The 24,353-nt window shown below is 42.8% G+C and overlaps 3 protein-coding genes across 6 annotated transcripts; all 3 read right to left on the bottom strand.

The window, feature by feature from the left end:
* Nucleotides 1–504: 504 nt before the first annotated feature.
* Nucleotides 505–10,190, bottom strand: LOC108126343 (uncharacterized). 4 transcript variants are annotated; one of them, XM_070280087.1, is made up of 10 exons: nt 10,113–10,152; nt 9,633–9,744; nt 5,115–6,053; nt 4,923–5,048; nt 3,874–4,860; nt 2,365–3,306; nt 1,295–2,295; nt 1,139–1,241; nt 923–1,080; nt 505–774 (listed from the first exon to the last, which is right to left on the bottom strand). In XM_070280087.1, exons 2-10 carry the CDS (start codon nt 9,688–9,690, stop codon nt 661–663), a joined length of 4,428 nt encoding a protein of 1,475 aa, XP_070136188.1. In that variant the 5' UTR covers nt 9,691–9,744; nt 10,113–10,152; the 3' UTR covers nt 505–660. The 4 variants fall into 4 exon arrangements, with proteins under 4 accessions (XP_070136188.1, XP_070136186.1, XP_070136187.1 ...); XM_070280085.1 differs by having other exon boundaries at nt 2,365–4,860; nt 10,135–10,190; XM_070280086.1 differs by having other exon boundaries at nt 2,365–4,860; nt 9,633–9,741; nt 10,135–10,189.
* A 1,699-nt stretch (nt 10,191–11,889) lies between these two features.
* LOC108126203 (heat shock protein 27) lies at nt 11,890–12,684 on the bottom strand. The gene has a single exon (XM_017242668.2). The coding sequence runs from the start codon at nt 12,568–12,570 to the stop codon at nt 12,103–12,105; it is 468 nt and encodes a 155-aa protein (XP_017098157.1). The 5' UTR covers nt 12,571–12,684; the 3' UTR covers nt 11,890–12,102.
* A 6,269-nt stretch (nt 12,685–18,953) lies between these two features.
* Nucleotides 18,954–20,677, bottom strand: LOC108126180 (uncharacterized). The gene has a single exon (XM_017242643.3). The coding sequence runs from the start codon at nt 20,240–20,242 to the stop codon at nt 19,487–19,489; it is 756 nt and encodes a 251-aa protein (XP_017098132.2). The 5' UTR covers nt 20,243–20,677; the 3' UTR covers nt 18,954–19,486.
* Nucleotides 20,678–24,353: the final 3,676 nt, after the last annotated feature.

Genomic DNA, 24,353 nt, shown 5'->3' with positions numbered 1-24,353 from the left:
TTGTTGTTTTCTACTTACAGTCCACATTAGATTGTTGGGAATTGAATTAAATCGTATAAAGTATAAATCAGCTGGTTCAATCACCTGTCTTTGGCTGCATTTCAAGTTTTTCAACTACTCCACAATTAATTCTACACAAACAATCATGTGTCAATCATGTATCTTCCGATATGGAGTCTAGAAAGTGGCTATATTTTGTGTGGATTTTGTTTTCAAATGACTTGACTAAACACATAGTGTTTTATTGTTTGTGGAATGCATTTCAAGTTTTTTTTTTAATTTTTAAGTTGAAAGGTCAGCTCTTTTGGTTTATAGCATGCCAGCTGATAAAACCCAAACATAAGCTGATGTAATATTACAAAGACTTTACAAGAGTTTAAGAGACAAGAAGAGGTAGCACTTTTATGATAACATACACTGGGGAAAATAGGGGCTATTTTTAAAGAATTAAATTCCAACGATTTTAAAGCAGATTTTAAACATAATACCATGACTACATATATATTCTTTAAAAATATTTATTTAAATTATTCATATAAAAGTCGTACAAAAATATTTGTATAAATTGCGCATCGAGTAGTTCACTGGCCGGCAGATTAAACTGTCTGAATAGTGATTATTATGCTATATAGTTTACAAACACCATATAGGTATATGTTTTTAGAAAATAGTCGGTGGACGCCAGAGCGAGGTGAGCTTGGCGCGTTTCAGCTGCCTCTGGGGACTCGATTGCGGGCGCACGATCTTCACACTACAGCCCACAGGCAGGTTGGCCTACAAAACACAGAAATACAGATACAGATAGAATCGTATGAGATACAGATATTTAAGGCGAAACCTTCGGTGGCTAGCTTCAATTACACTCAAAGCTGGGTTACACTTTAACCCAGTTTCGGAAGAGTTCTTGGGCAGTCAGACTTACGGATTGCTCGGCCGTCACCCGGACGGGGTCCTTGTCGGGACAGATGACATAGGTTTCGGTGTCCTCCAGTTGACGCAACTCGGCTGGCGCGGAACCGGACTTGGGCTCGGAATCGAAGTCAATTTCGACTTTGGCGGGAGGAGGAGTGGGCTTGGCAGCTTTGAAAAAATCAAAACATTAACCTTTTTAATTAAAAAAGAAAAAATTCGTACTTACCTCTAACAAAAATATGGAATTTGCAGCTTAGGACAACACCATCGGTTGTGGTGGCCTCGTATGTAACCTGATGATCTCCCAGTTTAAACAGGGCACCAGGAAACTAAAAAAGAAATTAATAAACCATTCAACTTACAAATATTTCTTAAAACTTACATGAGACTTGTAGATCTTGAGGAGCTTGCCATTAAAGCGGGGCTCCTCCCAGATCACAGATCGCAGATTTTGATGCTCCTTCAATGTGACCTCGATCGATGGGGGACAGAAATTGGTGGTGTCCGAACCCAGGTCTATGCGAGAACTCTCCCGAAGCGGAGTCTGACTGACCAGCTTGGCAGATTGTTGAGGTTCTTTGGCGCTGAGACGGGGAAGGTCCAGTTTTCGGAGGGAACTGTGGGTGGAAAATTCGGGGAAAGGAGCTGGCTTGGGAGCCGGTTCTGAGAAATCAAACTTGGGAAAGGGTGCAGAACTCCGGGTGGGAAACGTGGAAAATGAGGAAAACGTAGACAGGGGAGCTGGTTCAGAGAGCGATGATCGTGGAAACTCCAGACGACCCGAAGAGAAGCTGAAAGGATTCGACACTGGGCGGGAAGCTGCCTTTATGGTGATGATTGTCTCACAACTAGCTGATAGCTTGGTCTTTGGATCCTGAACCCTGAAGCGGGCCTTGTGAATTCCGGCTGGGAGATGTGCTTCCAGCCTGCCAGCCCAAGTAGGGTGAGCCTGCAAATACCGTTTGTCCACATTGGTGGCCGGGCTCTGCAGAGTCACGTGCGCCTTTTTCTCACCAGCATGCAGAAGGATCACCACATTCTCTGGGCACTTAATGTAGGGTCTAGTCCTTTGAACTTGAGTTCGTACGGGTTCGAGATTCTGAAGCGACTGCGTTGGAGCCCAGGATAATCGATTGCCAATGAAAGTGTTGCCAAAGGGGTAAGGCTGGCAATTCAGATCCTCTCCAAAGGTCCAGCCACCAAACAACGAGCAGACGGTCATTCCGGATCCAGAGGAGAAAAATCCAGGATTGCAATGCAAGCTGCATATAGCACCTTGTTGGGAAGGTCCTTGAGTGCAACTGGCCGGAGAGATGACTCCATTTCGTGCTGGTTTCAAAGCACTGCAACCTCCATTAGTTTCAAAAGGCGACACATTTATAGCTAAAATTTAAAGTTAAGTCTTAGTTTTAAGAGAGTTTTAGATTTAAGACTTAAAAACTTGATACTTACCCACACATTTGGTTTCAGGACCTTCCCAGATTCCAGAAGCTCCACAGGTTCTCAGCTCTGGACCCTGGAGGACGTAGCCTGGATTACAAGTTATGCGGCAGCGGCTGTTGTAGAATTGCTTCTTCTTCTGGCGATACTTGTTGCACCTAGCCCGACTGTTCGGTGGAGCTTGGAACTCTGGGCAGAGATCCCTGGGCTGCAAAATGGGCACCTCAGGCAACTTTTCCAGTGAGGGTTTCGATTTTGGAAGAATGTTGAAGGAGGGGAACTTGGGTGGTTCAGCAGGATACTTAGGCAGCTCTGGGAAGGAGGGGAACTTGGGCTCCTTAGTGATCTCATTTGATATATCTGGATAGGTTGGCCACTCTGGCACCGAAGGCTTTGCGGGATTTTCTGGTTCCTTTGGCTTAACTGGCACTTCTGGTAGATCGAGGATGGTCGGGAACTCGCACCGGAAGCCACCAATTTCGTTGACACACTTGCCGGCCTGGCAGCTGTTTTTGTCGGAGGCACACTCGTCCACGTCCTGGCAGGTCCTTTGATCTTGACCCAGTTCGTAACCCGGCAGACACCTGCACTTGAAGGACCCTTCCCTGTTTTCGCAGCGATGGGAGCAGCCTCCGTTCTTCACCTGGCACTCGTCGATGTCCTCGCACTTGTCGTCTGATCCTAGGGTGAAGCCTGGTTCACAGTCAATGGGTTCACAGCCGGACGAGGTCCTCTTGCTGCCCGGAGGACAGCCCACCAAAGCAGGACGACAGCTGCGTCCATCTTCGTCGATATTGTAGCCCACAGGGCAGCCACACTCGAAGGAGCCCTCCTTGTTGATGCACTCATGGGTGCAGCCACCCGAGAGCAGGCCGGCGCACTCGTCCACATCCTGGCAGGACTTGCCGTCCTTGGACAGCTCATAGCCACGGTCACAGGCACAGGCATGGGTACCTAAAAGATTGATGCAGATGTCGCTACAGTTGCCGTAGTTCTGGGAACACTCATCGATGTCCGCGCAGCCGAACCCATCGGGGCTCAGTTCGTAGCCCGACTGGCAAGAGCAGGCGAAGCCCCCGGGCTGATTCAAGCAAAGCTGCGTGCACTGCCCATTGTTGTCGAGGCACTCGTCGATGTCCTGGCAGGTGCGCATGTCCGCGGACAGGACATAGCCCAGGGGACAGAGGCACTGGAAGCCACCGGGCAGATTCTGACAGAAATGGGAGCAGTTGCCATTCGCCAAAGAGCATTCATCAATGTCCAAGCAGGATGAGCGATCGAATGAGAGTGATTCTTGTGAGGATGTGGTGTTAGGTGATACCGTGTCAATGTGGTTGTCCAGGCCCAAAGCGTAGCCCGGCGGGCAGAGGCAGGTGTACGAACCATTAAGGTTCTCGCAAAGCAGGTCTTCCTCGCACGTGTGAACGCCCCTCGAGCACTCGTCGATGTCAAAGCAATAGCCACGCAAGCCGTCTAGCTTCAGGAGCTCATAGCCCGGAGCACAGACGCACCCATACGAACCTGGAAGATTGCGGCACACCTGCTGGCAGCCACCGTTCTTCACCTGGCACTCGTCAATGTCCAGACAGCTCTTGCCATCGGAGCTGAGGCGGAATCCTTCGCGGCAGGAGCAGGCTCCGCCACGGGCAGTCAGGCAGATCTGCTCGCAGCCGTTGTTGTTCACCTCGCAGCGATCCTCGGCCACGCAGGTGTACTCCTCGACCAGGTTGAGTCCCTCGGGGCACACACACTGATAGCCACCGGGCGTGTTCTTGCAGTGGTGGCTGCACAGGTGCGACTCCTCCGCGCACTCGTCGATGTCCAGGCAGCCCTGGTTGTCCTCAACGCTCCTGTAACCCCTCGGGCACTCGCAGACGAAGCTGGTATTATCCTCGCTGGATAGACAAGTGCCGGGAGCACACTTGTCGTGACCCTTTTGCAGGGAGCAAGCCGTCTCAGTGACGTCACACGAATGCTGATCGGCGCCGAGGTGATAGCCCTTGGGACACTTGCACTGGTAGCCGCCTTCCCGGACATCCTCGCACTCGTGGGCGCACCGGGTGCGGTTCAACTGGGGATTGTCTAGATCGGCACAGCCATCCAGGGTGCAGCTCAGTTGGTCGTCGAGGAGATGGAAGCCCTCGAGGCAGCTGCACCTGAAGGAGCCAATCGTGTTTTCGCACTTGTGCTGGCAGGACACATCCCCCTGGCACTCGTCGATGTCCAGACAGTCGCTACCATCGGGAGAGAGTTCAAAGCCTGGATTGCAGGTCGGCTTGGCAGGAGGCTTCTCCGACGTCTCTGCCTCTACGGGTACATCGTATACTTGTTCCTTGGGTTCTTCCTGTTTCTTTACTTCTTCCGTAGTTTCTTCCTCGACTGTTTTCGAGGATTCTTTGGCTTCGGATTGGGTCACCAGTGGCACCACACAACGATAGGACCCCGGCAGGTTTTCACAGCCAGACTCACAGTCCGATGACAGCTCAGGATTGGCACATTCATCAATGTCTGGATTTGGAATGGGAAGAAAATTATTCTGTCATAAAATTTAATCTCTTATAGAAACCCACCCACGCATGTTTTTCCGGTTGAAGAATCCACTTGATAGCCAGCTTGGCAGGCACATTCGAAGCCTCCTTGTAGGTTGTTGCAGATTTCCGAGCAGCCGCCATTCGATTCCTGGCACTCATCAATGTCTATATGAATGCACAAAATAATAATGTTATAATTGTGATTATTGTTTTATAATTATCATGACTTACCAAGACAGCTGGTATAGTCGTTGAGATCCAAGGTGTAACCCTCCCTGCAATCGCATTTGTAGACGGGTTCGTTCTCATCTGGATAGAGCAACTTTTTGCAGATTTGGGCACAACCGGCATTGTCCTGGTCACAGTCATGACCCAACAAAGTGGGTTCGTAGGGATCCTTGCTGGGTTTTTCATCCACTTTTTGAGTGGTTGTTTCCGGAACTGGTTCTTGTGGCTCAACAGGTTCGGCTTCAACCTCTGATTCCTGGTGAGTAACGACTTCAGTCTCCACCGCTACTTCAACTTTGGGCTTGAGAACCTCAGCTTCAAAGGCAGATCGACTTTCCACTTTCTCTTGAGCAGCGGCAGGTTCGATCCCCTCGTCGATACTGCTTTCATTGATTTGGATCACAATTTCAGGCTCAGGCTTCAGGTTGCTGGCAACTGCAGGCTGGGGTTGGCCTCCAGATGAGGAGCTAGTCTCATCCTTGACAGGTGGTGGTGGCGGCGGTGGAGGCTCATTCTCGTTGAAGTCCGCCAACGCCTCATCCTCATCGTCCTCAGCTTCGTTGTCCTCGTTATTGTCCACGGTCTCGTACTCGTCGAACTCGCCATCGAAATCGCCGTCACCGTCGCCCTCGCCATCGGGATAGTCCACCAGGGGCAGGCAGGTGGGTATGTTGCCCACCCAGTTCTGGTTGGAACAGAACATCATTGTGGCCTCAACCTGCTCGAACTCGTAGTTTGGATTGCAGGAAAAGTAGGCCACCAAGAAGACCTTCTCGCCCTTGCGGCGCCTGTCGAAGCTGGTCACGCGTCCGTGACTGATCTGTGGGGGCATGACCTTGGCCTCCACGCAGCTCATGTCAAGGGAGGCGACCAGATTAGTGGGCACATTTTTCTCCTCGGGAATCTCCAGAATACGCCTTCGGCGCTCATTTCGCGGAATACCTGAAATAATAAAAAAATTCTGATGTATTTTGAAGCTGCCTAAAAGTATGCAAGATACTCTCTTAATATTGTTTATTAAACCCTATAACTAAAACTTGTAATCTAACTAAACACAATATTATATACATCCCAGATCATTTCTTCAAATATTATTAAGACCCCAAATATATAAGAAAACAAACAAATAAATGGTTTAACCTAGGACTGTCTTCTTTTTGAGGATTTTAGGGCCTTCACCATTAAATAAATATCTTTTTAAATTAAAACCTAAGTATGTTTTACTGTCAGAGCCCCTACAAACTAATCCTAAGTGACCATAAAACTATTCGTCGGCTAATACCGCCAACAGCTGTTGGCACTCTCCTTGTCTGACATAAAAAGAGGAAAATCACTCAAAAACTATACAAGCTACTTAGAGAGAAATCCATAAAAGAAAATGAATCAATCAGTTGAATCTTTGCCAAAAGACTTTTCATTGCCAGCTAGCTGCTCCCTCGTGTCTTCTCAGATATGTATTTCATTTTTCATTTTTGGATTTTCTTAGATTGATTTACGATCGGTTTTTACGATTCTTGCGTTAAACGCCGGCCGGTAATTTGGTGATCCATATTTTTTCGGTTGAATGGAAGACCCATGCGAGTCCTGACTCATCTATACCGCAAGATTTTTTATTTTTGTGACACATGTCATAAAACGATATATAGATGGTTCATCAGCTTTGAGGGATAGTGGTTTTTATGATAGTATTTTGGGGTTATTACGGTCACTGATTCAACGCTTCATGGGAAAATATGTAAAATAAATTATGTTCTTAGATTTCAATGCAGATTAATAAAGAATCGATCTACGATTCGATTCCTTAAGAATCGGATGATTATTGCCAAAGTAATAGCAATCGCGATGGGCCCTATATTGGCTCCATGTACTTTTTCAGATTTTTGAAGGGGACCCTCCACAAAATTTGACGAAAAATCTAAATATTATAATGTTCTTAGATTTTAACGCAGATTTATAAAGAATCGATCTACGAATCGTTTAAGGTATTCCCCTCAAGAATCGGATGATTATAGCCAAAGTTATAGCCATCGCGATGGGCCCTATATTGGCTCCATGTACTTTTTCAGATTTTTGAAGGGGACCCTCCACAAAATTTGACAAAAAATCTAAAAAATATTATGTTCTTGGATTTTAACGCAGATTTATAAAGAATCGATTTACGAATCGTTTAAGGTATTCCCCTCAAGAATCGGATGATTATTGCCAAAGTTATAGCCATCGCTATGGGCCCTATATTGGGTCCATGTACTTTTTCGGATTTTTGAAGGGGACCCTCCACAAAATTTGACAAAAAATCTAAATATTATAATGTTCTTAGATTTTAACGCAGATTTATGAAGAATCGATCTACGAATCGTTTAAGGTATTCCCCTCAAAAATCGGATGATTATTACCAAAGTTGTAGCCATCGCTATGGGCCCTATATTAGCTCCATGTACTTTCCCGGATTTTTGAAGGGGACCCTCCACAAAATTTGACGAAAAATCTAAAAATTATAATGTTCTTAGATTTTAACGCAGATTTATAAAGAATCGATCTACGAATCGTTTAAGGTATTCCCCGCATGAATCGGATGATTATAGCCAAAGTTATAGCCATCGCGATGGGCCCTATATTGGCTGATGTACTTTTTCGGATTTTTGAGGGGACCCTCCACAAAATTTGACAAAAAATCTAAAAATTATAATGTTCTTGGATTTTAACGCAGATTTATAAAGAATCGATCTACGAATCGTTTAAGGTATTCCCCTCAAGAATCGGATGATTATAGCCAAAGTTATAGCCATCGCGATGGGCCCTATATTGGCTCCATGTACTTTTTCAGATTTTTGAAGGGGACCCACAAAATTTGACAAAAAATCTAAAAAATATTATGTTCTTTGATTTTAACGCAGATTTATAAAGAATCGATTTACGAATCGTTTAAGGTATTCCCCTCAAGAATCGGATGATTATAGCCAAAGTTATAGCCATCGCGATGGGCCCTATATTGGCTCCATGTACTTTTTCAGATTTTTGAAGGGGACCCACAAAATTTGACAAAAAATCTAAAAAATATTATGTTCTTGGATTTTAACGCAGATTTATAAAGAATCGATTTACGAATCGTTTAAGGTATTCCCCTCAAGAATCGGATGATTATTGCCAAAGTTATAGCCATCGCTATGGGCCCTATATTGGGTCCATGTACTTTTTCGGATTTTTGAAGGGGACCCTCCACAAAATTTGACAAAAAATCTAAAAATTATAATGTTCTTAGATTTTAACGCAGATTTATGAAGAATCGATCTACGAATCGTTTAAGGTATTCCCCTCAAGAATCGGATGATTATTGCCAAAGTTATAGCCATCGCTATGGGCCCTATATTGGCTCCATGTACTTTTCCGGATTTTTGAAGGGGATCCTCCACAAAATTTGACAAAAAATCTAAAAATTATAATGTTCTTAGATTTTAACGCAGATTTATGAAGAATCGATCTACGAATCGTTTAAGGTATTCCCCTCAAGAATCGGATGATTATTGCCAAAGTTATAGCCATCGCTATGGGCCCTATATTGGCTCCATGTACTTTTCCGGATTTTTGAAGGGGATCCTCCACAAAATTTGACAAAAAATCTAAAAATTATAATGTTCTTAGATTTTAACGCAGATTTATGAAGAATCGATCTACGAATCGTTTAAGGTATTCCCCTCAAGAATCGGATGATTATTGCCAAAGTTATAGCCATCGCTATGGGCCCTATATTGGCTCCATGTACTTTTCCGGATTTTTGAAGGGGACCCTCCACAAAATTTGACAAAAAATCTAAAAATTATAATGTTCTTAGATTTTAACGCAGATTTATGAAGAATCGATCTACGAATCGTTTAAGGTATTCCCCGCATGAATCGGATGATTATAGCCAAAGTTATAGCCATCGCTATGGGCCCTATATTAGCTCCATGTACTTTTCCGGATTTTTGAAGGGGACCCTCCACAAAATTTGACAAAAAATCTAAAAATTATAATGTTCTTAGATTTTAACGCAGATTTATGAAGAATCGATCTACGAATCGTTTAAGGTATTCCCCGCATGAATCGGATGATTATTGCCAAAGTTATAGCCATCGCAATGGGCCCTATATTGGGTCCATGTACTTTTTCGGATTTTTGAAGGGACCCTCCACAAAATTTGACAAAAAATCTAAAAATTATAATGTTCTTAGATTTTAACGCAAATTTATGAAGAATCGATCTACGAATCGTTTAAGGTATTCCCCTTAAGAATCGGATGATTATTGCCAAAGTTATAGCCATCGCTATGGACCCTAACAAAGATATAGTTATTGCTGGACGGGATGGTAACTTTTTGTAAAAGTCCCATGATATGAGAGAAAAATATCTCTTTAAAATCCACAATTGCTCATAGTCTTTTATAATCCAAAATTTCGGACTAAAAGTGTCCCATAAATTTAGAGTCCCTTCCGTTTGGAAAATATAGAACCATAGATGTATTCGGAACCTTCCGCCCACACTTACCTGAAACAAATGCAACGCATGTCAGAGCGCATAAAACATATTTCGCCGCCCACAACATTCTGCAGTCCTTATAGCGAAGATTCACACCTTCCACTCACTCTTCGGCTGACTTCTTTGGTTAAAATTTTATAAATAAGATGACACATTAATAAAATTTCACGTTTTTCGTTTCGTTAGTTGGTTTTAAGCATATTTATGGGACAAGAGGTGTATATGTAAAGATATATGGAGGAGCATTAAGATTAAGGCGGCTTTATAAATAGCACATGTTCAACACTTTTTACTTATATATTTATAGGCATAAGTTGGAACTAAAGGGACAGTTTCACACAAAATCAAAGCACTTTTAACAATTGCAATTCACAAGATGAGGATAAAGTCTTTTGTTAAAATTTTGAGTCGTAAAATATCATTCTTTTATACATATGTATATCTACTAATATATATTTCACACAATAAGGAGGCAAAAAATTTGAATACTTTTCAGTTTTAAAGAACGCACCGTTTCCGACGAAGGCCAAAGAAAGACTGAGGAGCCAAAGAGATTCCAACTTTTCTCGAAGGGAAACTCACAGATTTTCCGTTCCTCCAAAAGATATATATACTAAAAGTTTATAGGCATATCTATAAATACGGTGCTGATATTTCATTGCTATCATAAAGCAAATTAGTGCGAGAGCGCACAAGTGTCACCATCCGGAGGGGAACTATTTTTACCTTCGGGTATTATCATTAGCATCGGCCCAAGAGAATTATTGATGAGGCAGTGAGTTCTAGTTTATTGTTGCTGCTTTTGCATTGAACTTGATCGCCATGATCCTTCAGCAGCTGTCAAAGATGCTTGTCTCGGAAATTATTAATATTAGTTGGCATTCCATTACATAAATAATAAAAAATAAAACGCTCAATCATCCCGAATCAAATGCGCCGCTGCTGCAAGCGCTCGCCAAATTGTAAATTGTTTTTAATTAAACAAAATTAAATACAATACGAGACTAAGCGTAGGTGTGTTACTACACTCGCCGCCGCACTCTTCGACTTATTTGGCCAGTCGAACAAACATGTTATTCTATATATTTCGTGTATATATAGAATCTATATAGTTAAGTAGCTCACCCAACAGCGTAGAAGTACCCGTTCCCATATGGGCAAAGCGGGAACCCCGATCTCCGATCTCCCATCTCTCATCTCCGCTTCCGATGTAGAGCCCTGGTTCTGACCATTGTCCGATTAGACCTCGGCGTTTTATAGCTTACTATTTGATTGACAAATTGGTTTTTGGTCCAAAACAACTGAAAGTGTTTTAAGGCTACACATAATTGAGGCAGTCGATTGAGTCGCGGATTGACAGACAATTGCGGCGAATTTAGTCGCTTTTCAGGGGAGTGCTAAAATAAATGGATGTATTTAGATGTTTTTCACAAATTAATGATTTTGATTTGCCTAATTACCACTTGAAAATGAACATTCATCGAATTCCACATCTATAGATGAGTGGATTTTAATTAATTTATTGAGGGGGCTTAAAAGTATTTTGTGTTTTCAAGAATTTAATAATTATATAGAGAAAATAATAAATAAAAAATTATATTTGTTTAATTTTCTATTTAAAGATAATTAATTTTTTCCTAATCACAAAAATAGCTTTGCAATTTGCGCGTCTATAACCGCATGCCAATCGCTGACGCGTGTAAAGACGCCCTCTAGCCGCTAGCGCGTTTAAAAACGCTAGCAAATCGCTTCCATGCTTTTTCCACCAAATTGTGGGCGTGCGAATTCGTTCAAAGCTTACTTTGTATGGTCAGCTGATATATATACAATAATTATATACAATTTGTTTACAAATCTAGATTAGTTTTTCCAGAAGTATTTTCAGGGCGACTTCTATGCGTTTCCAGTGCGACACTGGGCCTTCCTGTGTAGGTTTATGCTCAAAGTTGTCGTTTAGACGCAGTTGTCATTGTGTTTGTTGTTGTTTTGGTCCATTTACATTTCAACTTAACCTTAGTTGGCATTTGCGGAAATGGCTCAAGGGCGTGGTATGCACAAATACGTATTCTGGCCAAGAGATATACTATATAGTACAAGTGTATTATCTCGTCTGGTCAGCCACTCTGGCTGACTTTTGTTTTTGTGTCGTCTGGCCAGAGCGGATTTATGTTGACATTTTCCGAGGCATTGTCTCTCGGTTTCGGCCACATCCGCCGGCTGTGGAGGGGGAAAAATAGATGCCACCACCAAATAAGACAGCCTGGTCTTAATTATTAATAAATTAAACTTTTATTTTATTTAACTAAACAAATGTTGCTTGTTAATTACAAAAAGAGTCCAATTCTAGTCTTACGATTAACTCAGACCTAGGTCTGATCGTGTGCATTAATTTTATGTCTCTGGTATTTCGAATAATTGCTCCAACAGAAAAGAAACTAAAAACAAAACACTGAAGTACGCTCTCATCCTAATTCCTGGGTTAGTTCTTGATGCTTAGATACGAGGGACCCACTTGGCGGACGTAGACGCTCCTCTCGTTGGTCAGGTACGGCGGACAGCGGACTGTGAGGATGCCGTCCGAGGACAGCTCCGACCGCACGTCGTTGGGATAGTAGCCGCGTGGCAGGACAAACCGCTTCACGATGTGGCGCCCCACGAAGGTGTCTCCATCGCGGCGCTTCTCGTGCTTCGCCTCCACCACCACCGTGTCGCCCGTGGTCTTCACGGTGATCTCGTACGGCTTGAACAGGTGCACGTCCACATTGGCCTCGAATCCGTCCTTGCCGACGATCACCCGGCTGAGATCCGGGGCAGATCCCACTCGCGACAGCGATCGCTTCCAGTAGGGCAGATCCCAGTCGGCCAAGTCCCAGTCGCGCCACAAGCGACGGCGGTAATCCCAGTAATCCCAATCGTTCGTGGTGTTTGATGCCGGCACCAGAGCCATTTCTATGCTTCAGTTAGTTAATCCTTTAGTTCCTCGAACAGCAGCGCCTTTCGGTGTTTTCCGAGTACTAGTCACTTTTCGCGATCTCTTGAAGACGTCCACTCGCGTTTTCTGCTCTGAGCAAATTAAACTTGCCACCGACAGTAGCTCACACTTTTATAGCTAAACGCTGCCCCGGGTGGGCTCAGAGTCGGTTCAGACTCAGTTCTGGTCTAGAACCAATGACAATTGTGACGTAGTAGGTACACGGGGAATAAAAGTGGAAAGTCTGGGGGTTAGCCTTACTTCTATATGGGTTAAGATGATTTCTACACTGGATATCAAACTTAAGATTAATTTTAAGCTCCTTTAAGAATCTATTAATATAGTAAGTAGTAACTATACTAGAACTACCTATAGTTTATCTAGTTATTTGATGCATTTTTTCTAAGTGTATTGGTAGTTACAGCTGGGCGATGTTTCCGATTGTTTATCTTGCGGCATTTGTTGGCTGTTTTGTCACCGAAAGGGGGTTGGCTGATGCTGTGGGCTGGAATTCTCTCCTAACCCTCAATGGAAGTGCTACGATCTGAATGATTTCCTTGAGGCGCTCGAAAACATAATGCTGGGTGGGTTAAAATGTAATTAGAATGACTTCCGCAGGGTGAGGAAATATACTTTTTTTAAAATCTAAAGAAATATAAAGAATGCATGCCAAAACTAGATAAATTTCTCTTTCCTTTTCGAGTCCTAAATTGGCTTGAAGCGTGCACTTTCACTTTCTTCTTCACTTCCGCAATTTTCGAAATTGACCTTCCTAGTTTGGCCAAGTCGGACTTCCTCGCTCTCTGGCTGCTTTTTGAAGCCAAACCATTCTCCCATATCGCCAACGCCTTAAAATTAGAAAAAAACACACAGCTTGCCAAAAATTCAAGCTGAAAAGTCAAAAAGTTTGAGCTTCAGCATTTTCAACTTAATTACGCAGCATTTCCGCTCGCTTAGATACAAATGTATCTGTGTCTCTAAATTGAAAAGCAAAATCCAAACAACAAATACTAAAAGCAAAATCCAAATAAAAACAGAGACATTTCTTTGCTACGGAAATCCGAACGGCGCATAGTTCTTTTCACTTTTTGACCAAATTTGGTTCCAGATACAAATCCGGCGACGAGCATGAGATACAGATACTCGTACATAAAGGGGTATTGAACCTCCCCGAGCGGTTGTCATGACAAAAGGGCAATTTGTGAAAATTTTGACGATTTTGCAGTGCAGATTAGTGAGAATGTCGCGACATGAACATCGACATCGGCATAGGCATCGAGCATTTATGGGCCTGACCTGCCCACCCTGCCACCATATCCCACCTCGCACATACGAATATATCCGTATTTGTGCGAAACCCGTGCCCATAACGAAACACAATCATCATCGATGGGGTCTGGGGCTGGCCCACCCCTATCGTAATTGTAATTTTCTGTTCCAGCCGTAGCTGCGTGTATTTTATAATAATTATAACAAGCTTCGCAGCAATTTAGATGCCATTTAAGCTTGTATTTGTATAAAGTCATTTGCCATCGAATCAGCCCGATGGGAAAACAGCACCGTTCGCACAACTAGTTCCTGATGTCTTACAATAAATTATAGTGCCTGCTTTCAGCACTCTATTACCGATTAAAAAAATAATCATCGAGGGATATAAATTATACCAAGGCTATATATGCGTTGACACCTCTTTAAAGGCTTTGGGGATTATCGGAAAAAATTAAAACTATATTTAAATGATTAGCTTGAGGACAAAAGTGAATCATGCAGTGCAGTGTGGCTGGCTGACTTTAAAGTGCCGCAGCTGGCAGAGCGACAATACACTCGCAATTAAATCTAAACAAAGCAATCTACTAATTTGTTTCATTTTATGGCAAAATCGAATGAAAATCAGAAACAATTCCCCCCGGGGGTCACCGAGTAGGCAGAGTGTGTGCACAACTTTCTTTGATGGGTGTGGGAGACATTATCTAAGAGATGACTTTCTATAATCGTATATCTCATTAGCATACCAGGTGCGGGAATGGGTACTGGGGAATTCGGGATGCGGGTTGCGGATGGCGGATGGCGGGAATTCTGATCCCCCTACCCGGGCAGCTGCCCCTTGGGATGCCGCCGCCCCCTCGGTTGTTTATGGCCACAAATGTTACGTTAGCTTGCCACAACACGGAAAAGAAAATTTGTCATTCGGGGGAATGGCAGAGAGCCAAGAACTCACCTCAAAAAAACAGACTGGACCATTTGTTTGATTAGCGCAACAGTTTGTTCTGTTCGGTTGTCTTCTGGGACTTTATTGCTACCGACACCTCCGCAATAAAATCCAAATCTAAATCTGAATCTAAATCATAATTTATATTTTCACGAAAAAACACATCTTTTGAAATGCTCCTGGCCTAAGACCTTTGGAAGTGCGTGGGCCCTAATGGGTCAAATGTTCTCCAAGAAATATGTTTACATTCTACTAACCGAAACCCCATAAAAATTAACAACATATGCCAACGGATTAGGCAAGCGAACAACAACTATATCTCGCAACTGACTAAAAGTATGCTATAAAATTTTCTTACTTTTACTGCATAGGGAAACGTGACGTATGCGTAATATGCGAGAATACCTGTAGTTACCTGAGGAAATCGATAGGAGAGTTCCGTTCTTGTGGAAAATTAAGTTGCCGGCAGTGGAGTCGAGTGTAAAAGTAAATGGCCGGCCAGACACCAAAACAAGTTCACCCGCAAAAGGGCAACAAGCAGGTGCAAGTGACCTGGCCAACATGCCACAGTGCCTCTGGGGCACACTGCCTCTTAGCCACTCTGCCTCTTGGCCACTGTGCCACTGCAATGCGACGCCGCGTTGCCAGCTGAAGGGAGACGGCGAAACGAAAGCAAAAGTTCAAGTCGAAGACAGGACAGCGAGGAGCCAGCAGAAACTTAAAACTGTAATTGGCCATGCGAAGTGAACACTGCAGGTTCCTGGCCAGAAAGAATGAGCCCCCAAAAGGCAGCCACAATAATAGTTGCCACAACAGCACCAACAAACTGGCAAACTTTTCACAAATAAAGCTTTAAAAAAAACTATGAAAAAAATAGGGAAAATTCGAACTGAAAATACTCTATGAAAAACACAACATTTTATACTATATTCTGGGCAAAAATTACTTTTAAACAAGATACCAATCACCTAGAGATTAACAATAAAATAAAACTGAAAACCAATCAGGTGAAAAATTCATTTTCACTAAAAGTCCCCCGCTTACCCACTGAGTGGAAAAATATAATATATTTATGAGCCAGCAAACAAAATAATAAATGTCAATCAGGAAACATGAAACATATCTGGGAATTACACCCCACAGATTCAATGAATTCATTATTGCATGTTTGGTAAGCTGACCTAATTAAAAATGCCTTTTAATATATAATTTATACTTATAATGAAAATATTTTAAAGGAAAAGCTATTATAGAGCGATTCATTTTCTTTTAGATAGCTATCGTACCCGAGCTCAACCTTCAACAAAATCCAGAACTGCAACTACATTTCCTAACTTGGCCATTATGCCCGACAGTCACGCCCACCGAAGGCTCGCTAGTTCTGCACTTGTTTGCATACGAATGAAAGATTTATTTATAGCAGTGTAGGAAGGACACAAAGGGGGTAATTCAGAGGCGTAACTGGCAGGGGGTTCTGGGCTCTCATATGGGGCATTTGGGCCAAACAAACAACGCTTGGCCCGGCCTATTATTCTATTTTTGTTTTGTGCTATTGAACCCGATAGACGTGAGTCGGCTAAACAATGGCAAACATCGAAATGGAAAGCGGACAGTGGACAGAGGGCTCATTTCCTTCAAGTGTAATGCATTAAAAATTCCAAGACTAACTTTATGACGACACATCCTTGAGGAAGATGTGCGGGGCTCAGCTTGAGGACGTTTACTATCGCACACACTGGGTGGCCGAGTGGCCTTATGAATCACCAAAAGGTCAAATTTTAATATACAAAAGCAAAAACCCGCATACTTGCACTTGAAAATTTTGTAAATGCTTTGGACAGTTTGGAGTGTCGGCTTTTTGCGCCAAGACAGTAAAATTAAAACAAGTGACAAGGACGCACCAAACAGCCTTACTTGTCTCTCTGTTAAGGCCACAATCGAGGAGTTGGCTCACAGAGGGAGCCTTCAAAAAATCGCCCATCAAATGTCCCTTAAAATCAAACACATTTTCATTTGTAATAATTATATGTCTATATTTATTTATTGAATCTCAAGTTGAATACGATTTTAGTTGAAATTTTTGTATTTGAATGATATGCGTCGAGTGTTTTGCGTTTTCTTCGTATAAAGTATGCAGTTGCGAGAGGTTCTATTTTGTCAATGGTTTGTGTCTCCGAGGAACATCTAAATTACTTTGAATATTACTTTTGATTAGATGAATGAAGCCATCACTATGGGCTACGCCTTAAAAATGTAGTTAAAAGAGGGTGTGTGGGTTTTAAGAGCTACTGGCAAAACGTCGTTAGTTAAAAACTACACCTAAGTAATTTTCATTAACATTTTCATTGCTGTCGTTTATATTCTTAAGATTTGTAGAGCTCTTGAGTTTTACGTTTTATCCGCGAGATATGATTTGCTGATCGTTCGAGTAAAGCTATGAGTTTAAAATTGTAGTTATGTCTTGCGATATATATAGATACATTTTCGTATTTTTTAATGTTGGATCTAAACTCTGAAAAGTGCAAACAGTGTGGGTTACACATATAATTTATATTCTCGTATATATATATAAAATTTTCGCTTTTCTGGCTAAACTTGTTTCTTGATTAGTTGTAAATACATTTTTTGAAATATTTCCTTGCATTTTCATTTTGGTTTTTGTGGTTTTGGGGTTTTGTTTCAACATTTAGAATACATTTAGAACACTCAAATATTTTGTTGAGGAGAATATCTGACTACAAAACTATAAATATATATATTTAATCTTTTACAAATGTGTTCCGGCATTCTAGATTCAAGCCCCAACAAACTTTTCCTTCTACATTTTCCGGCTAAAAAATGCGCTTTACTTTTCCGTTTTCATTTCTGTTTTTCCTGTTTTGCTCTTTCACTAATTTAAAATTGGGACCAAGGTCTTCTGTGTGTTTGTCCTTAGCCGTAGCTCTGCTATTGACTTGTTTACATTCGTCCCCCCGAAAAAAGGAAATTGAAAACATGTTTCACTTTTCATAGGGCCCTTCCCTTTGCCCACCCCTTCTTCATTTGGCCCAAAACACTTGCCGACATTGTGGAAAAGTTTTCCCAGCTTTAGTGCAGCATTTTTCAGTTAGCCGGGCTTTTTGGTAGAGGAATATAGTACGGTATAAAACAAAAAACATTTCTCTGTTTGTGTGAAAATGAAACATTGCCATTGCAAAGGTATTAGTGTCTATCTGTGTGTGTTTGGGTATCTGTGTGTGGGTGTGGGGGTGTCCAGAAGACCTATTAAATTAGCCCGCAATCTATTTGGCTTAAAACAGCTAACAGCTTGTATAAAATGTTTGGGAATCTCAAGCTGAACAAAAACCTTCAATCGGTATAAAAATTAGACCAGTTTTCACTTAAATTTTAATTTTAACTCAACTTAATCTTATAGTATGTGTTTATAAAAGTTTCCCTGAACCAACTTTAATTATTCTGTTTAATATAACGAAAACAACAAAATGTTTTAGTTCAGCTTCAGCTTCCACTAACTTTTGATTTCCTCAATTCGTATTCCCAGTATTAATATAATATTCATATATAAGTTATATCTTTTGCTTGGTATCAAAAAATTGTATAAAAAATGTTTGCTTAACAAATTCTTGGATTCTTTTTATACATTTTATTCAAACTTTTGTATAAATCTGGCTTTAAAAATTGTGTGTGTCTGGTTTTTGCAAAAATTTTCGGTGTTGCTTTAATAGTATTGTTTTTGGTTTATTTTCTATATTTATGTTTTATATACGTACGATTCGTATAGTTTTTGGAATAAATGGTTTTTATTTTGTTTGCTTTAAGCTTCAAATTGCTTTTGGCCTGTAGTTTTTTGCATTTTTTCAATTGGTGGCTAGGAAGTGTTTGCACTGGGGTGAGCTTTTCAATGGAGTTTTAAAATGATAGTTCTTTTGGCAGTTTTAGTAAAATAATATATAGTTTTTTCAATAAAAATTCTAGTCGAGAGAGACTAAAATCGAGAGTTTCTCAAAAGAAAGCTTTAAAATACTCTCCACTTTATTACAAATTATTTCAGGAACATTCTTTAAAATCAAATCCATGGAGTTTAGTTATTGAAGTTTATTAACAATCTTATTTATTATAATAAATAAAAAGACAAGGATTTGAAGTATTTTTGTTTTAAATAATATTATTCAATAGATTTATTTTAACTCACCCCAGTGCAATTCAAAGTCCTAAGCCCTTTAAAAGCCGTCTTCGTAAATTCTTATATTTCCAAGCCTACCTGACACTGGCACTTTTCCCCAGCGAACCCCCTTCCATTAAATGGCGGAAAACCCCAGCTGAATCACTCGCCAAACAAAGAAAACCCAAACAAACCCAACGGCCCACCTACTCAGCATGTATCGGAGTCGGGATGAAGAGAGTGTGTGACTAGTAGCCGATCCTGCCCAGACGCGTGACTGGCAGCGATGTGGGCTCCGAGCTGGGCAGCTCCCCGCACCGCTGCAGCCAGCTCCAGGCCTGGCCGCACACAACCCCGACTCCGGCCAACATTCAGAAGCAGTTGCTCCGCCGCTTTGTGGTCGCAGTGTCCGAGCTGGCGGCCGTCTCCGACAGGACTCCACCCACCACCGCACTGGTGGCCGTGGAGCTAAGCGTAGAGGTCCGGGCGGACATAGCTGCCGGGAGCAGCCGGGCCGAGTTCTATGTCTTCTTCAGCTGCTGGCCCACGCCGCCCTTGGGGGTCCGGGACTTCTTCACCAGAAAGCAGGTGAGGAACTCGATCGGCGAGGGTATCTTCTGGAGGCTCTCCTCGGAGCTGGAACTCGACTTGTGGCTCTCGGAGCGGATGTTGCTGCACTTGACCCGTCCACTGGCTCCGGGTCCGGTCTCCAGGGCGTGTCGGTAGTAGTTCTTGCAGCACTTCTTGGACAAATTGTACATCCGGACAGTGCGGTCGATGTTCTCGTCGTCCTCCTCCTCGGCGGCCTTCAGGTTTAGGCCCAGGCCACCGACTCCGACATCGTGCGAATTGGAATTGACCATGCCCAGGCCCTTCCTGGCAGTGGCAGTGGCGGCTGTGTTCGGGGCCTGGCCATCGGGCTTTGATTGATTCTCCTGGCCTGGTCTGACCTGGTGGTGGTCAGGCTGCTGGGGGAGCTCCTGCAGCTGCTGCTCCTGCGGCAGATGCTCCTCGGGCTGCTCCTCTTCGAGATTGTTCTCAGAGTCGTCGTAGAACTTGTAGCTGCGATACCGGTTGTGCCTGCCGGTGCCCGCCTGGGACCAATCGCGGCCCGATCCTGTCCAGTCTGTGCTGGCTGGCAGGGACAACTGGATGGTGGGGGTCCTGTAGTACTGGCGGTGCGGATGGAAGCCCAGCCCAAAGTCGTCCATGTAGGACTGCGAGTTAATGTTGTCCAGCTCGTCAGCGACGCTGAGGAGGAAGGGAAGCGTCGACATGGTGGCGGTTACCTCGTTTCTGAGCCTTCTCAGCTTGTTCCCCTCGCTCTTGCTCCACTCCACTCCGCTCGCGGCGCCCCGCAGAAAAATATAGGTATCTGTGCTAGGACTCTGGATAAGAAACTTCTGCCTTCGACCACACTTTCCACTTTCTCCTGTGCTTTCTCTTTGAAGAACTGCACTTGTTTGCTGATTTACTTTTCTCTATTTGGCTACTTTTATTTATTTTCTCTATTTATTTTCCCCCTTTTTTGGTTGCAAATTTTTCAATTCTAGTGGGAACTCTGCACTCCGGCCAACACGACTGCACGGACTCGAAACTGAAACAGAACTGAAGGAGAATGCAATTCCAGTCAACACACGACGTCGCATTCGAGTTCATCACGACGACGATGATGATGATTAAACGGTGAAAACTCCTTCGTGAGTGAGAGAACCTTTCTCTCGGAGATGGGGAAAACCTTCTCGCACGCTCCAGCGCTCTCTCTCGTGTCTCTGTTTTGGTCACGCGCTCAGACAAGCCCGATGCAGTCACTGGATTTGGGTTTATGTTTTGATTTCGGCGCTGCAACACGGCGTATGCGTGATATTTTTGTTAGGCGCCGAACGGCAAGTGGCAAGGGATTTTTCCCGTTCGCGCCTTATTGTCATTAGCGTTTTTGAACACGCTCGCCTTCTTTTTTGGCCTCCAGCTGCAAGACTCATTCCTAACAAGCATCGTCCCTGGACTGCTGCGCGGCAACTGCAACGTCGAAGGACACCGAAACCGGGCAGGAGGTGTGGGTGCAGGGCTGGGCGTGTTGGGTGGTGTCAAAGTGGGTGGCAGATGCCCTGCGGCCCTTACAGCCCGAAGTGGGCGCATCTGCGAGAGCAGGATGGCGAGGTGGCGAAATCTTAGTGCGCAATAATTCATTTGTTGGCATTACTTTGAGCTCCGAAGGCTGCGTGTTTCGAAATTGCCAGCTAAATCAATTCAATTTCAACTCGTTAGGACTCAGATAGAGGAAGCAACGGAAAAGTCTGGCGGATCTAAAGATTTAGGGCACAAGGATATTTCTTAAATAATGGCATTCAACTGGCTTTACTTTCTAGATTTAAATAAATTACCAAATTAACCATTTTTCGAATTTTTCATTTAAAAATAAAATATTTGGGGATTCCACGATAATGAAGATTTTTATGCACTTTTTTAGAAATATTTTACCTATTCGGCAAGCGATTCAGAAACTGACTACCATTTATGATTCAGAGCTCTAAGCCCCGTCGATCTGCATTAAAATAACGCAAAAATTTAACAAACTAATTTTTACCCATTTTTTGGCCAAAATCCGGATGGTACCTCTTCGAAAAATGGGAAACATTTTTTGTTAACAGCTTTTGATTGCGATTGATTCTACTCGAAGTTCTAAGACCGGGAAGGTATAGCATTTTGCAATCTGCTTATTTTTGGCCAAGTTATACAAATTTTTGGACTAAAAAAATTGGGAAAACGGACCAATGTTTTTGCTATTTTTTATTTGGTTTTAAATGAAAAACTGAATACTATTTAAAATTTTGAGCTCTACCATTTTTGAAGAAGAGCTTCAGTTCACCCCGACCTGCAACAAAATATCGGAAAAATGAATGAAACTAATTTGACCTCATCGAGTCGAGTTATAGGTAAAATTCCTTAAAATATCAAGCATACGCCATGATGTACATTTGCAAAATTTTCAGAAAAATGTTTAGCCATTTCATATTTTAATAATAAAAGATTATGAGAAGATTTTTATTTTAGAAGCCATTTTTATTGATTCATTTTTTAGAAGCAAACCTAAAATTCATCATAAACCTCTCAAAATGTACTTCCGTGTGTGAGGATAATCCAACAGACCTGCCATATTCATGAGCACAATCAACCCGAAAGAAGGCGAGAGATGAAATGGAAAGCCAGAATTCAGAACTCAAATTGGCCTGGGCCAAAAGGACATCAGCCGCAGGAGCCCAGCAATGGGGAAGGCAAATGAAAAAATGCAGCAAGTGCACACAGGCTCTGATACAGACAGACAGAGCAAAAGGACTAAAGGACAGCTTTAAATACATTCGTATAGGCAGATATCCTGTTGGGTGTCCTGTGTCCTGTCTGGCAGTTAGAGACACTTAAGCCTGCGGTGAGCGGCTGTCGTTTGTGTGCCACTTATTGAGAGCAATAGACGGAGCGGAGAGGACTGTGGAGCGACCCTGCTGGGCAGGAGGCGCAGGACATAAATCTTTTAGCACTTTATTTGACATACTTTCGGGACGGAAAAAGGGACGGAAAATGGACAGACAGAAAGACAGACAGGTAGTCAGATAGGCATAGAGATACGAAGAGTAGAGCCAGAGAAACAGACAGAGGCCCAGGATGGGCCAGGACGAAACGTCACATGCTCATCAATCGGTCGCTCACATTTTCTAAACAGCAGAATGATGTCCGTGTACCTTGGAGAGGTGGTACACTCAAAAAAAATAAACAATAATGGGAGAAAAGTACTGCACCACTGAACACATCCAAGTGCACTTGCACCCAAACTCTGTACCAAATTATTCTCTCAGTGTGGGCTCTCAGAGCCTGGCAGACGATGACAGTCAACGATAAGCGGTCGAGTGGCTGAGTCCTTGTGTGTTACCCCTACAATCTCCTCTACAACCGGCATGTTGCCTAACCCCCTCCAATGTTGTGACTGCCTTTGGTTTGTTGTTGGCCAAACAAACACGGCTTAAAAGCGAAGAGAGCCGAGAGGGGGGCAGAGGCACATACGAGAATCGGCAGAACCTTCTTCACGTTCATGTTGGCCTCATTTGACTCTTGCCTTCTTCCTCGCTTAATCCATTTAATTGCATTTTTTCACAGTAGCTTCTGCTGCTGCAATTTAGTTAACCCTTTTGTTCTTGTGCATTCCAGTTTATACCTTTTTTTCTACGTTTTTGGGTCGTATGTGGAACGTGAGAACAAATTACGCATACGCCCCAGTAAACCAACTCGGGGGCATTCAAATATTCATTTGCAATTTGGTGGCTAATGAAAATTCGTTAGAAATGCATTCCGATTTCAATTCCACCCAGCACCCTGCATGCCGCTTTGTTGGTGGCTTACACTCCCAGCCCACACCCACCCCCCGCTATTACCAACTTGTCCTTGTGCCACTTTTCGTCTTTGATTCCGACCATTTCGCTGAGCGACTGTCTGACGTTTCGTATCAAATTATCTATAAATTGCGATTGCCCAGGCACGCCATCATCAATGCAAAGGAGCTGCCGCGGGAAATGGGTAAAGGAGTGGGTTGTGGGCGGGTGGGGAAGGATAAATTCAGTTCGTGTTTACCAATTGTTCCTTTTTAACTTACATTGTCGTGTGAAGTTTTGCATATCACTCCAATGAACTTACAGAGAAGCTTCGAAAACACGAATTTAATTTATTAAAGTACATGGAGATAGATTAGATAAGCAGATAGAAAGTGATAAGTAATAATATCCTGGAAAAGATAAGCCTTTTAAATATTATTTTAGAATTTATTAATGCTAATAGATAGAACTATAAAACTTATAAGACCCTCATAAGACCATATAAATCCCATAAAAAAAAGGTACAAATATCTCATAAAAATGATTCGTTGTTTTCATCAATATTTTTTTACTTTTATAGCTTATTAATCATCCATAAAAATAAATGCTTAATTTCCACCGATGTTGATGCACTATTCGATATATTGAGTATAAACTATAATCACATATGTGGGAGTACCACCCACTCAGTCGTGCCACCAAATCACCAATGGGAAAATAAACAGAGAAAAATACAATAATAAAAAAAAGGAAGCCAACCTGCCTTCTGCCAAGTCTTGCTATTTGCCCGAGATTTGAATTTAATTTTGAGGTCAGACAAAGGCAAGAGAGTTTTGGGCCGGGTCGAAATGGAATGGCACGGTGGGAGAGAGGGAGAATGAGGAGGGGGCTTGTGCCTCAAGTGTTGCCTGCATAAAAAAATGCAATAAATATTTAAATTACTATATCCACATGCTGCACGCAAATGGAGAACGAATCCATAAGAGGTTTTCGGTTGGCAAAGGAATAGGGGCTCTGGGGCTCTGGG

This window comes from Drosophila bipectinata, chromosome 3L, assembly GCF_030179905.1.
Source record: "Drosophila bipectinata strain 14024-0381.07 chromosome 3L, DbipHiC1v2, whole genome shotgun sequence".
Classification (NCBI taxonomy): domain Eukaryota; kingdom Metazoa; phylum Arthropoda; class Insecta; order Diptera; family Drosophilidae; genus Drosophila; species Drosophila bipectinata.
The sequence above is the reverse complement of the archived record's forward strand: the minus strand, read 5'-3'. Positions and strand labels throughout refer to the sequence as shown.

What these genes read in the sequence shown, in the direction of transcription:
- LOC108126343 (XM_070280085.1), bottom strand. Translation starts at nt 9,690, where the DNA reads ATGTTGTGGGCGGCGAAATATGTTTTATGCGCTCTGACATGCGTTGCA. An exon ending in ATGCGTTGCATTTGTTTCAG is followed by an intron (nt 6,054 to 9,632) that starts GTAAGTGTGGGC and finishes TTATTATTTCAG; the next exon opens with GTATTCCGCGAAATGAGCGC. An exon ending in TCAAGATCTACAAGTCTCAT is followed by an intron (nt 1,242 to 1,294) that starts GTAAGTTTTAAG and finishes TTTCTTTTTTAG; the next exon opens with TTTCCTGGTGCCCTGTTTAA.
- LOC108126203 (XM_017242668.2), bottom strand. Translation starts at nt 12,570, where the DNA reads ATGGCTCTGGTGCCGGCATCAAACACCACGAACGATTGGGATTACTGG.
- LOC108126180 (XM_017242643.3), bottom strand. Translation starts at nt 20,242, where the DNA reads ATGTCGACGCTTCCCTTCCTCCTCAGCGTCGCTGACGAGCTGGACAAC.